The 13,408-nt window shown below is 39.4% G+C and overlaps 4 protein-coding genes across 4 annotated transcripts; 2 read left to right on the forward strand and 2 right to left on the reverse strand.

The window, feature by feature from the left end:
* Positions 1 to 901: 901 nt before the first annotated feature.
* MONOS_14501 (putative PfkB-like carbohydrate kinase family protein) lies at positions 902 to 2,545 on the reverse strand (the record flags this gene model as incomplete). The annotated part of the gene is made up of 8 exons (XM_067867308.1): positions 902 to 1,186; positions 1,293 to 1,458; positions 1,517 to 1,638; positions 1,689 to 1,780; positions 1,822 to 1,990; positions 2,076 to 2,197; positions 2,287 to 2,402; positions 2,542 to 2,545. 8 exons carry the CDS (start codon positions 2,543 to 2,545, stop codon positions 994 to 996), a joined length of 984 nt encoding a protein of 327 aa, XP_067729494.1. The 3' UTR covers positions 902 to 993.
* MONOS_14502 (putative Rho GTPase-activating protein 1) lies at positions 2,480 to 5,067 on the forward strand. Its single transcript, XM_067867309.1, has 7 exons — positions 2,480 to 2,676; positions 2,739 to 2,848; positions 2,907 to 3,011; positions 3,073 to 3,430; positions 3,562 to 3,639; positions 3,705 to 3,848; positions 3,938 to 5,067. Exons 1-7 carry the CDS (start codon positions 2,496 to 2,498, stop codon positions 4,726 to 4,728), a joined length of 1,767 nt encoding a protein of 588 aa, XP_067729495.1. The 5' UTR covers positions 2,480 to 2,495; the 3' UTR covers positions 4,729 to 5,067.
* Positions 5,068 to 5,576: 509 nt separating this feature from the next.
* Positions 5,577 to 11,224, reverse strand: MONOS_14503 (putative Tau-tubulin kinase 1; the record flags this gene model as incomplete). Its single annotated transcript, XM_067867310.1, has 6 exons — positions 5,577 to 10,022; positions 10,157 to 10,315; positions 10,400 to 10,504; positions 10,577 to 10,703; positions 10,776 to 10,863; positions 10,930 to 11,224. 6 exons carry the CDS (start codon positions 11,222 to 11,224, stop codon positions 6,237 to 6,239), a joined length of 4,560 nt encoding a protein of 1,519 aa, XP_067729496.1. The 3' UTR covers positions 5,577 to 6,236.
* Positions 11,225 to 11,234: 10 nt separating this feature from the next.
* MONOS_14504 (putative RNA recognition domain containing protein,expressed) lies at positions 11,235 to 13,344 on the forward strand. The gene is made up of 4 exons (XM_067867311.1): positions 11,235 to 11,302; positions 11,375 to 11,487; positions 11,547 to 11,695; positions 11,753 to 13,344. The coding sequence occupies exons 2-4, from the start codon at positions 11,380 to 11,382 to the stop codon at positions 12,888 to 12,890; spliced, it is 1,395 nt and encodes a 464-aa protein (XP_067729497.1). The 5' UTR covers positions 11,235 to 11,302; positions 11,375 to 11,379; the 3' UTR covers positions 12,891 to 13,344.
* The last annotated feature ends 64 nt before the right edge of the window (positions 13,345 to 13,408 follow it).

Consider the following 13,408-nt stretch of genomic DNA (forward strand, 5'->3'; position numbering starts at 1 on the left):
TGCTTCTGCTTCCTTTTGGCCATAATCTTTATTTTCTCTCATCCATCGGAGCCTGGTTGATGCTCTGCATCGCTCGCCTGCAAGCCATTAAAGATAATGGATCTCGAATAATACTGGCTGTTTTGCATGCAGCATATCTTCATTTGCTCACAGCAAAAACAATTTGTTCCCCGCTGGTGATAGAAACAGTAGTGGCGCTGCATCCTTCAGCAATAAGCAGTCAGCAAAGTCATCCTTATTGCGCATTTATCGCTTCAAAAAAATGTGCATTGAAGTGTTTTTGCTTGCTGTGCTTTTTTGCTTTCTTCCATTCCACTTTTGCTTGATTTGCACATGCTTTCTTCTTTCTTTTTGCCCAATGGCATTGAAATCAAAAAATAAGATGCTCAATGCTCCTGGACGCAATTAATTCTATTTTATGGTGGAAAGCAACACATTTCACACTCTTGATAGCATCGCCTAAAATGGAGTTTACCTTTTCACAAAGTATTGTCGTGCACCAGCTGCATCAAAGCGTCTGCTCTGTGAATAATGTTTTTTTAGCTCATTGCTGCAATGAAAATTTGCAGCTGATATATTTATATCTGAAGCAATATAACATTTCAGAGCAGTTACGCCCCTTCTTAGGATAATTGATTCTAATTCTTCTCGGCTCTTCAAAGCTTTCTCAAAAAGTCGATATGTTTCTTTTTTAATATTGGGTTTTTGTGAAAAAGATTATCTCTGAATGTGCAAAACAACATATAATACTGCTATCGAGTTTAATTCATTAAACCGTTTCGTTTGTTGTTTTTCAGGAATATGCTAAAAAATTTTTATTCATTTTTGGAGCAATTTTTATCTGTCAAAAGTCTTTATTTGTTTATGTACATATATATTTTCATTAAGATCAATTTTTCGAAAAAATTCATTAAATCTTCTTTTTTTCATGAAATATATAAAAACAACAAAAATTAAAAGAAAAATTTCTAAAATGAAATGTGATCACAAAAACTATTCAGATTTTTCTTTTTCTGTTAAATTATCTGAAAAATGAAATTCTTCTTCTTCACATAATGACAAAGCTTTTGAAATATTGACAAGTATATCAGAAGCAATCATGCCACGTCCCTTTTCCAAAAAAGTTAATTCACACGCTTTTCTAACAATGCAAATTGAAGCATAGCAAGCCAACACAGTTGGATTCCTTTAATCAAAATATTTGCAAGAAAAGTTAGTATAATTTAAGGATAAATTGCATAATTTTGAAGAGATGATAATTTGCTCAAATAATAGAAAATTTATGTTCAAACACTTGGAATCTTTGAGTTATATCGCTTTCAAAAGAAACATCTTCCTTCTTCACAGAAATCTTGAGTTTGTTAATCCAGCATAAAAATGTTGAAGTGACTCCGGATAGAATATCACCAATTCCTCCGCAACGTCTTGGAGAACCGGGGAAGTGGAAAGGAAAGCAAACTAAAAAGTAATATAATTTAAACAAAATATAACTATTTTTTACTGAATGATGAGCTACCTGTTCCGTCACAAACAATGTCAATCTCACCTTTTTTAAGAATTGTAGGTCCATCCAAAAGTTTGGCAATTTGCATTAACGATTCATTTTGGTCACTAATTGACGGTGTTAAAGCTTTCTGCCTGTAATAAAAATATTAACAAGTCTGCTTTAAATTGAATAATAAATAAACATTCTCATAAACTCCATTTGATTTGGAGTAATAATACATTTTTTATATCCTATAAAAACATCAGGATTAGACGATACAATTCTTGTTGCATCCTTACTCACATTTAATTCAGTAAATACATTATATTTCATACAGCATCAATTACACATGGAATTTCATTTTCCTTCAGCATAAAAATGAACTCCCTAATGCAGTCTAACCTAATTGGATCTGTTCCAAGTCCAGATCCAATTGAGCAGCAATGTATTTTGGGCAAATACGATTTGAAAGTTGACAAGGCTTGTTCTTGAGCTATTTTTATTCTGAAAAAAACATGAAAACAAAATGTGAAATTAAAAATAAAGCACAACAAAAAATAAAATAAATAAAATAAAATAAAAATCAAACTGCTCTTCAGTTGCTGAAGATTCCAATTCGGGTAGACATGGATTTGTCATCATATCAGGACTATATGACTTTATTGGAATTGACGCATGCTCTGTGCAAAGAATAAATGCCATATCAATTCCCTTCAAATTAATGAGGGAAAGAAATTATTGCAAACAAGTTGACATGGTTGTTATTTTCCTTATAAATGTGTAATAAAAGATATTCACACAGAACGTAAAGATGACATTGCTGCAAAAAACGGTGCCCCTGTATATAGCTTGCATCCTCCTACCACAAGCAATTTACCATTTAAGCCTTTATGGCTACCATATTCTGGAATTAAGTCTTTAATTTTCATTTTATTCCTTATTTTTAATTCTTAGTAAACAATAATTTCTTATGGTGCAACCACAATAATTTAATTATTTTCCCGAAGCAATGCTTGCATCAGGATACGCTTCAGATTTAAGCATACAAAGTGCACGCATTTCATCAAATAAAGTAGATGATTCTAATGTTAATAAATGGGTAATTCCTGAGGAATATTATCGGCTTCTGGAGGAGTCAACAGAATATTCTTTTAATTCGGTTCATTATCGATGTCCAATGTATATTGGAGGTATTATTTTTTTTGAAACATATATAACTGGAAAAAAATTGTCGACTTATTATCTTTGTTAGGTCGAGATCTTGAAGGAAGAAGAATAGTTGTTATCATTCCAGCATATTTAAAAAAAGACATTGATAAAGAAACGCTAATAAGATATTGGATTAACAAAATTGATCCAATAGTTTGATATTTTCTCTTATTTTTATTCATTTATTCAATTGTTTTGAACTGAATCGAAGAAATTTGAGGAATATATTGTTGTGATAAACTGTACCAATGTGGTTGACAATGGAGATATTCCTATCGGGTGGAATTATTCTCTTTACAAAGTTTTGCCGTATGCGGTATGAAAGAACCGATTTTTTTTTTCTGGAATAAAGAATAAAAATTCACATAAATCTTTAGTACAAAAAGAATTTGAAGCGATTATTAATTGTGAAACCCACAAAAACAATACGTGCTGCTTTGAAAATGGCGCGATCGTTTGTCAGCGGAAAGTTTTTCCAGAAAGTTGAAATGCTGAATAAAACTGAAGAACTAGATGCATTTGCGCATCCAGAGCAAATTCAACTACCCGCAATGTATCATCGCCCTTCTTTGGAGTTACGTTCTTTGCCAACATTTACAGGCATTCCACTTGACATGGCGCTCACACTTGAACTTTCAACTATTTTTATATCTGGAGCAGCGCGCCCGATTCCTCCTCATACTTTTATTCCTTTATTTATTTTGAACGTGATATCCACTTTAATAAGGACAAACAGTTTGCAGTTTTTCATTTTTTTTTAAAAAAAGTTTGACATGACAACATCCATTTCCACACATGTTTTGTTTTCTTCAATTATTTGCACTTTAAATTGAATGATTTTTTATTCATACAAAAACACATATCAGCTCTGGCACAAAAAATGATATTTACGCTAGATCCAAATGAAGTCATCTTTTCGTCGATGTGCAATGACCTCAATTATGGTGTGTAAATTTAATTTGAGTTAACAACAGACTGTTGAATACTTTTTATCTTCTTGTCTTTTCAGATCCTTTCCACATAATTGTTGATGACACACCTGGAGAAGTGTTAATATCTCTTCTAAAATGGTATTTGCGGAGGATTCGCAATGGCCTCATAACATCTGCTATTGTCGAGCGCTTACAAAAGGAGTGGGCTTACCCAGCTGATGGTGTGACATAATATATCTCAATATTCTCTTATTGATTGCCTCGCGCGCATTATTTATGTTTGACGACAATTTTATTTTCTGTTTTCTAGAAAGCGAAGAATCTGTTAATGCATCAGCTGCATCTGCAATTAACATCCTCCTTTCGCTGCCTCGCGAGAATCGGGCGACGTTCCTTCTGCTGTTGGATCTGATGCGCGAGGTGTCCATCGCCCACAAAGAGCAGACCAACATGTCTCCTCTGCAGATCGCTGCTGTCTTCACACCTTATCTCCATCCCACTGAGCCTCTTTCCGCACCTCAATTTCTTGTCGCCTTCATCGAATTCATGATCGTGCATCTGGACACAGTTCACCCTCGCATCCTTTCTGAAAGCCTGAAGGAAGGCAACCCTTACGGAGCATTCCCACAGCGCCTCTTGCTCTCTGACCTGCCTGTTCTCCATGCCATGCTCAACAAGCTTATCCGCCACACGCAGTCTCCCCCAAACAAAAACCCGTTCATGAGCAGGCCTCTCACAGCTGCTGACCCAACGCGCTTCCACCAGGTGTACATCTTCACTGCAGACGAGGTGAGGAGGCAGAGCATAACACCATCGATTCTGCTGATTACGAAGCTGAACAGAGATTTCAGGAGAGCAGGCACTGCTGCCAAGCAGAGCGTGAAAGTGGAACCTCCGCTGCCTCCGCCATCACAGCCGGGGCTGTCTTTCACTGATGATTTTCCTTCTTCGTCTTCTTCTGCTTCTGCTTCTTCCTCTTCCTCATCGTCTTCTTCTTCGTCTTCCTCAGCAATCTCATCAAGTGAATCTGTTTCAACCTTCTCGTCTTCTGCTTCTCCTTTAAGCGAACCAGATATTTCTGAGCATTCTGGAAGAGAATAATTTTGTGATGTTAGATTATGTCAAGAATATTACAAGAAGTTTCAAAACTTTGTCATAATTATTTATCCACTTCTTCATTTCGCTTCTTGATTTTTCTTCATAACATTTTTCGTGGTTCAGATATTCATTTTTCCTTGAACAATCATTGAAATGGCTTTTGTACAGCTTTTCTTGTTTCGTTTCTATTGATGCTATTGTATGTATATATTACATGTCATTTCGCTCTTCTGACAAATCTTTTTTATCTTGGGTTAAAGCAACTTCAACCAATATTTAGACTTCACCTTCGCCATTCATTTCATCATAACCAAAATGCTAAAAATGACTTCTCCATTAGCAACTTTTTCTTTTCTTTTCTTTTCTTTTTTACTGATGATATTTTATAAAGAGATTCATTGTGCATTTAAAAAAAAAACGTTAATGTTCAAAAAGCATTTTATTTTATCAATTTTTATGTCTGTTTAATACTTTTAAAAAGATATTAACACTGACGATGCAAAATACAAAACTGAGTATGAAAATGAAAGGATTGAAAACTTCTAAAAAATTATAAAAGAAAAAAAGAAATATACAAATTAATAAAAAGGAATAAAAAGAAATAAAAAAAAAAGGAAAGAAAAAAGAAATAAAAAGCTTTAATTGTAATGAAAAGATGTTAATTAATAAATGTTTAAAGAGAGACAACGGAATTGGAAGATAAGCAGCAGATATACTTTTGGCCGAATCGCATTTGGCAAGTATAAAAAAGAACAATATTGTTAGTATTGCAAACGAAAACTCCTCCAAGTAGAATTTAGTGTAAAGTCATAAACATAAATTGTTACATAGAACTGTTAATAAAAATGTTATTTTTTTTTTTTTTGAATACAGAGAGAATATAAAGAAAAGGCAAGAAGTTTATCTAATTACGATTAAGAAGATAACAAACTGAAGATTAAAAAATAATAAACCAGAATATCTCAATCAAATACGAAAAACGGCCAAAAAGAAGAAAATATAAAGAAAATACATAACAAATCGCAAAAATAACCTGATAAAGAAAGAAAGAAAGAAAGAAAACCAACTTTCATACAAATAATCAAGAGATTGAAATGGAGGCAAACAGATGCCATATAAAAACCAATTGGTTATTAAACAAAGTCATCATCTAACTTTTTTCGTGAGGAAGCAGAAAAGAAAGGAACGGGAAAAAAGGAAATAGAGAAAAAGAAAAGAGAAAAAGAAAAGAGAAAAAGAAAAGAGAAAAAGAAAAGAGAAAATATCAAGTTCAAAAAAAAGGTATCAAAATGGATAGTTTCATCAGGAAATGAAAGAATAATGCAAAAAAAGAAGAAGAGATCCACATAATGAATTGTTACAATGATATGCATAAAAGTGCTACAAAACAGTTGCAACACAAAAATACATGTTTTCTCATTGCAATTAAAAAATAACAAAAGTTTACATCAAAATAAAAAATAAACATACGTTGCTACATTAAAAAAATCCAGTAAGATAAATAAACAAGTCTACAGAATAACACAGCACAGAAAACCTTTCTGGTGTTGGTGTTGAGAATAAGAAGGGGAGTGTGCTTCAGCAGGCGAATCAGCATAGTCAGATGCATCATTCGCATGGAGCGCTGACGATGTGGACTGTGCTTGGGGATAGCCTGCTGAAGGCCTGGGAGAAGCTAAAGATACAAATGAAGAGGAAGAGGAAGAAGAAGAAGATGATGATGATGATGAAGCAGAAGTAGATGAAGAAGAGGAAGAGGAAGAAGAGGAAGAGGAGGAAGGTGCGTGTGGCGTAGTGGGAGTGGAAGGATATGCCTGCATCGACGCATCCAGTGGGTTGAGTGTCTGCTGGTTGATCTTCGCTGACACGCCGCTCTGCTGCGATAGAAGAGAGGCAGAAAGAGGCGTCGACGAAGACGAAGACATCACCGTCGCATATGTCTGCAGATCTGTCTGCGATGCCTCGTGTCCATCGCGTCCATCGTGCCCATCGCTAGCCCCTTTCCACAGCTCCTTCTGTGTGTCGTTGTCTGCCCCTGTCCTTCCCGGCAGCTCTTCTGTGTCAAACAGCTGCTTCGCCTGGAGCGAGTAGATCACCTCTGCCTCGCTCAGGCTGAGCACATCGCCCCGCCCGCTGAACGGGTCGTGCGAGTTGAGCGAGTCGAAGTGGAGGATGTCTCTGTTTGTGTGCGAGAGAACGCTGTCAATCGACGGCGAGCAGCATCCAGGCAGCATCTGCATGTCGATGTTGAGCCCTTCTCTCCTGCCTTCGTTGTCATACGGGAGAGAATAGAGGGATGAGTATGTCTGACACTTGTGTGACTGACTGGATGTTGGCTGGATGACGGAGGAGCAGTGGAGCATCGAGCTTGTCTCGTTGGAGGTGCTGTGTGGAGAAGGAGATACAATCGAGATCTGATGAGAAGGAGGAGACATCATCGGCGAGCGCTGGGAAGAAGACGGGCAGTTGGACTCCTCACCTGCTGAGAAGGTTGTCAGCACTCCGACTGACTGGAAGGAGGCTGGGGACATGATGCGCATAGATGGCCCAATCTCAGAGTTCTGCGGAGAGAAGAGGAGAGAGGGCGCGAGGGACGGGCAGTTCGGCATGATAGAGCCAGCAGAGACTACAGCAGAGGCGCCCACGACGTTGTCGGGAGAGGCACAGAGTGAAGGCAGGATGGGGCTGTGGATGGAGGAGAGCGGGGAGATTGGAGGGAGAGGAGAGAGGGAAGTGTGGCGGGTGCTCTGATAGTTGGAGAAGGAGGAAGGAGACTGCAGATGAGGGTAGAGAGATGACTGGAGAGTGGCGTGCTGGTGGAGCTGCTGGGGCTGCTGTGTCTTCTGCTGCGAAGTGTTACTGCTGCTGCCGATGCTGTTGATGTTTGTGGTACTTCCGTTAAGTGACGGAGGCAGTGAATAAGGATAGAAGGAGAGCGAGCGGTGGCCCTGGAGAGCCTTTGGCTGGATGGGTTGAGGAGAAGTGGTGGTGCTGGGTGAGGTGGGGAGGTGGCCGAGGGTGCTGGAAGAGAGGTAGTGTGAGGAGCTAAGCTGAGAAGGATTGGATGTGGAAGACAGCTGAGAGGCAGGGAGTGAAGAGGAAAAGGTATTTTCTGAGGCAAGGGAAGAAGAAGAGGAGGAGGAAGAAGAGGAAGAGGATGATAATAATAGCGATGATGATGATGATGATGATGATGATGATGATGAAGACGATGAAGAGGATGACGATGCCAAGCCAGGATTAGCATTAGCGCTAGCACTGAGTTTTTGACTCGAAGAGGAGACGGCCGAGTGAGACGGCTGCTGGAGAGAGGAGAAAGAGGAAGAGAATGCAGGTGAGAGAGGCAGATCGCCCTGTCTGGAGGCGTCGTCGTGTGTGTGCACACCGCTGGAGTCTGATTCTTCCTTGATCGGCTGCATCATCGGCGCCTTGGTCTCAGCTGGTGTCCACAAAGGAGTTCGTATTGGATGATGCACGGCAGGTGTGTTGAACTGGGGAAGTGATTGCTGATCGTCTTCGAAGTCGGAGGAGGAGTCGCTGAAGCTGGAGGAGGCAGAGATGACAGACTGAGGGGGCATAAGGGAGTTGATGACGGGTGACATGTGAGGAGGGAGCGGGAGTGGTTTGGATTGGAGATAGGAAGGAGAGGAAGAGGAGGAGGAAGAGGAGGATGAGGATGATGAAGAAGATGAAGAGGAGGAGGAAGAGGATGAAGAAGAAATGGATGATGACGAAGATGAAGAGAATGCATGCATATACGAAGAAGAAGAGTAAGGGGAAAGAGGAGAGAGAGGGATGACAGGAGAAGGAGAGCAGGGATCCGGAGGTGTTGAAGTGGATGTCTTGTAGTTGTAAGGGAGGATTTTTGTCTTGGTGACTTGGTGAGGTGGCTGGAAGAGGCTGATCTCAGACGGCATGCTGTTCCTCCTGGCCTGCGTGTCAAACACAGGCGTCGTCGGCTGGTTGGTGCTTCTGTCGGTGTCGAGGTATGTCAGAGACTTCACGTCCTTCTCGACGGGAGGGAAGCTGTGGCCGTTTGGGAGGGCTGAGTCCTTGGTGGGTGTGCTGGCGAAGAAAGGGCAGAAAGGAGGAGGAGAAGTGGGAGTGACAAAGGCAGGCGACATGGCAGGGGAGAAGGTTTGCAGATAGGACACATCTGTCTCTTTCCCTTTGGAGATGTCAATCGCATCGCTGGGCTTCTTAGGCGGTGTTGTCTGATGTGTGGAGGAGACTAAGTGTGGCTGTTGGGTGCCAACAGGAGGAGTAGAAGAAGAAGAAGAAGATGATGAAGAGGATGATGACGAAGAAGGGTTGGAAGAAGACGATGTGGAATAAGTTCTTGAGAGCGATGTCGAAAAAGGGAGGGAAGGCGACTGCGAGCGATGGCCAGACACAATCTGCTGATGTTGCTGTTGTTGTTGTTGTTGGCGATATGGCTGCAGAGGAGGCGGTGGAGAAAGCACACGTGGCGGCGAGAGAGACGAGAAGAAAGGGCCTTCCTTTGCAGACGGCAGCACCAGCGCTCCTTTGGGCAGTCTGGTGTTGTTGGCTGTTGTGTTTGTGGCTGTGTTGGCAGCTGTGTTTGGGTTGGTGTTGAGGATGTCAGGTGTCATCAGCACTTGCTGTGTGTCGTTGGCTACAGGCTGAAATGACAGACGCCGCACATTCTGCTCATTGGGCTGTTTCTTCTCGAAGTCTGAGTTCTGATCACGTTGCTGCAGTTGTTGCTGTTGTTGCTGTTGCATCTGTATCTGTTGCATCTGTTGTTGTTGTTGTTGCTGCTGCTGATAATTCACCTGGCCCCGCATGCTCCGCTGGATCTGTTGGTTCTGCCGGTCTGTCGATTCGTCTGGTGGGATGTCCAACTCTGCCCTTTTCCCTTCCTCTTCGTTGGAGATCACGTCGTTCAGCCGCTGGTGGATGTGCTTGTTGATCTCTTCTGCGCCTCTCTTCTTCAGAATCTCCAGCTGCCTCTCGTGTGCCTTCGCTTTCGCCCTCTCTCGCTCCATCTCTGCCTCCAGCTCCCTCATCTTCTGCTTGAACCTTTCCCTGCTCACTCGCTCTTTCTCCGCCTCGTCGATTTCTTCCCACTCAAACGGTCCGCTCACGTCGCACTTCTGCGTCAGCGCGTGCCGCCGGATGTTTTCGCGCATCGAGTCGTATGGAATGGGCTCTCCGTCACGCAGTGCAAAGATCTGCCTCAGGAGAAGATGCAGAAGCACCGAAAACGAAGGCGGCACCCGGTTGCAGATCGCAAAGGTGGGGAGATACTGCTGCTTCAGGGCAAATACCTCATCCTTTATTTTAAAAATTGTTGCATTTACGTTTTAGTGGAAATGGAATTCATTGAATATGTTGAGAAAAAATTACAAATGATAAAATCCAAAGCAAAAAAAGAGTTTAAAAGACACTAAAAAAAGTTACATCACACTTTATCAGTTACATTTGTCCAAGGAAATTTACCTGCTAATAGCTCGATCATCATTAAGATTAATGAAAGAACATCATCTGCTGGGCCAAGCTCCTTTCCAAGATGAGCATTTACAGAAGCATATCGAGTCGTTCCTCGAAAAGGGCATCCGTACATTAACTATTGAATAAATATAATTGGAAAATTGTGTACAAATGAACCACAAATTATTGAATGAACAAAATTTTATTTTCTGAAGCATACAGGAAGCGGAACGCCATTTTCCATTCTGATCTTTTTTGCTAGACCCAAATCAATCAAATATAATGTTCCTCGCATATTTCTTTTTCTTCCAATAACGAAATTTCCCTTCAATAAAAGTCAAACAATAAAATAAAAAAATAACATTGAATTAGCCAAGAAAAAAAAAACTCTTCATACAGGTTTTATATCTCTATGAACATAGCCTGCTTTATGCATGGATTCAAGAGCGCTTAACCCCTGCATTCCTATTTTCAAGCAAGTTTGCAGTGTAAATCGATAAGGTGGCTTTGCGTTCACCAACTCTCTTTTGGGTAAATAAAAAATACAAAAGGATATATTTTGAATTTTTTAAAATTGTCAATAACAAATCGCAAACAAAAGACTTGGCCCCAAAAGTTCCATTGATAAAAATTTATAATTTTTGTGACTTCCATATCCATAGTACTTTGCGAAATGAGGTTGATCTAAAAAATGTATTAAAAAAGAAATTGAAAACATAATTCTGCTTAAACTCACTTTCAAATAAAAACCTTGCAATTCTTTCAATACATATGCTTCTGTAGCTAAAAGTATTCTCTGATCATGGACTTCTTCAAATTTCAATGCGACTTGCTTTTGGGATGTTGGTGAAGAAAATTGCGCTTCAAAAATCTCTCCAAATGATCCAGCACCAATTCGACGCACCAAAGTATACTGGGATTTAATTACTTCGCCAATTTGTAATTGCAAAGAAACTGGCTGAAGGGCCATTTGTTCCTTGGATACACCAACTCCAACCGCCTTTTTGTTAAAATCTATTGTTATGGTTATAAAATCATTAACCATATATAGGGCTGGATCACGGCTCTTTGTGGTTATTCTTTTCTGCTTTCTGCTCCGTCTTGACTGACTAATCTCGTCTAGGTCTGCATGAATGTTACACATACAATTTTTGCTGTTCGATTAATTATATTTTTAACTGTTTATTAAATGCAGAAAACATGAGCTTTACAAATTCAACGCGTAGTCCTGTTTCCTCTTCTGAACGTCCTCAGAATCCTCCATCTAAAGTTGTTCATTTTCGTAATGTTAGCTCTGATATCACGCAGGTTTGAAGATCTTTCGTAATTCTTTTTACTCAACAATAAATATTTTGAAATGTTTTTAGTCCGATCTTACTGAGCTCTGCTCAAAGTATGGTGCTGTTACTGCTGTTCTTATGCTTAAAGCAAAGAATCAAGCACTCGTCCAATTTCAAGATTTAGCTGGAGCTGTTAACTTTATCACTGCGTGCTCAAAATTCGCTCCTTCAATCAGGTATCTTTTTTTTTTATTTATATAAACATCTCACAAACCCATCGTTGATAAAAATAGAACTGTGCCAGTTTATCCACAATATTCAAACCACAGTGAAATACAAACACCTGCTCCAACTCCAGGATCGGAGAATTCACGAATCCTTTTATGTACCATTCAAAATCCATACTATTCAATTACTGTTGATGTTCTCAACACCATCTTCTCCCCATATGAAACTCAGCATACAACCGTTGAAAAAGTTGTTATCTTTCAAAAAACTGCTGGTCTTCAAGCTCTCGTTCAGTTTAGCAACCCAGAATCCGCAATGAAAGCAAAAACTTTATTAGATGGAAAGAATATTTACAGCAATTGCTGCACCCTCCAAATTCAATTTAGTAACTTATCTGATCTGACAATTAAAGAGAATTCTGAAAAATCTCGTGATTTTACCAATCCATCATTGCCAGAAAGAGGAAGCACGGGTGATGGGTTGCTCGGAATTGAGGGCACAGACGGAAGAACAAGAGGAGTTATGGGATTAATGGGTCCAGCTGCGTTTGGTCGCAGTGGTATGGGTGGAATGGGTGGAATGGGAGGTATGGGAAGTGGAGTTCCTTCAACAAGCGAGAGATGCGTTCTTCTTGTGTCTGGCTTTCCATCAGACCGTGTGGGATGCGAACAATTGTTTAACTTATTTAGCAATTATGGAACAATTATTCGTATTAAGATTTTGTTTTCAAAGGCAAACATGGCACTTGTGCAATTTGCGGAAGGTGGACAGGCAACACAGGCCCTGAACTTTTTGCGTAATGTGCGTATGTTCGGATCAACTTTGGAAATCAATTATTCCAAATTCCCGTCCATTACTGAACCATCTCGTCCCTCTTCAGATGGAAAGACCGTTACATATGAAGGATCTCACCAAAACCGCTACCAACGTTATGGACAGGCAAATCTGAGGAACATGACAGCACCAACGGACGTGTTACATATAAGTGGACTTGCAACAGGAACAACGGAAGAAGATTTGGTTCAACATCTTCAAAGAGTGTCACCTGTTGTTGGAGCAAAAATATTTGAGCATTCTGATAAACTGATGGCATTGGTGCAATTTGACTCGGAAGAAAGTTCAATTAATGCAATGTGCATGCTTCACAACACAATATTGAATGGAAAACATATCCGTCTTTCGTTCACACGCAGCCGCATTTAAGTTCGTTAAAGCAAAGTCCACTCTCCGATGGGAGAAGAGAATACAAAAGATAAAAAGGAGGGAAAAAATGAAGGAGAATGATACTTGATAGAATGGGGAAAAGTGATTACTGAATTTTCTTTCTTTTTATCTTTGGATTTGATTATGTTTTGCAATGTATTCTATTTGTTGCTTTCATTTTTGAAACCTTTCCACTAGTTGCTATTTCAGTTGTTTTGCCACTTTGTTTTCTTTTAAATATTCGTCACTTTCACAGTGCTTTCTTCTGCTTATTCATAAAACTGCTTATATCATGTAGAATTAAGTTCGATTTCTTTTATTATGTTGTTATTACCAAATTTTTTCATCAAAAATAATTGTTATTCGAAAAAGAATAATTCAAATTCAAAAGACACAAAATTTTTCGCTAACAAATTAATAATCATTCAAATTTTGCCTGAAAGGCATTTTATATGAATTGTATTTTTTATTTCAATAAAAACCACCATTTTTTGCTGAATATCATTTTCTTTAAAAGA

The sequence above is a fragment of the Monocercomonoides exilis genome (genome assembly GCF_001643675.1).
Source record: "Monocercomonoides exilis strain PA203 chromosome Unknown scaffold16-1735695, whole genome shotgun sequence".
NCBI classification, from domain to species: Eukaryota; Preaxostyla; order Oxymonadida; family Polymastigidae; genus Monocercomonoides; species Monocercomonoides exilis.

Bases quoted from the DNA above. Each gene is read 5' to 3' on its own strand.
- MONOS_14504 (XM_067867311.1), top strand. From the start codon at position 11,380: ATGAGCTTTACAAATTCAACGCGTAGTCCTGTTTCCTCTTCTGAACGT. The intron at 11,488-11,546 runs GTTTGAAGATCT...AAATGTTTTTAG, and splicing joins TTAGCTCTGATATCACGCAG to TCCGATCTTACTGAGCTCTG. The intron at 11,696-11,752 runs GTATCTTTTTTT...TGATAAAAATAG, and splicing joins AAATTCGCTCCTTCAATCAG to AACTGTGCCAGTTTATCCAC.
- MONOS_14502 (XM_067867309.1), top strand. From the start codon at position 2,496: ATGCTTGCATCAGGATACGCTTCAGATTTAAGCATACAAAGTGCACGC. The intron at 2,677-2,738 runs GTATTATTTTTT...TATCTTTGTTAG, and splicing joins ATGTCCAATGTATATTGGAG to GTCGAGATCTTGAAGGAAGA. The intron at 3,640-3,704 runs GTGTGTAAATTT...TTGTCTTTTCAG, and splicing joins GTGCAATGACCTCAATTATG to ATCCTTTCCACATAATTGTT.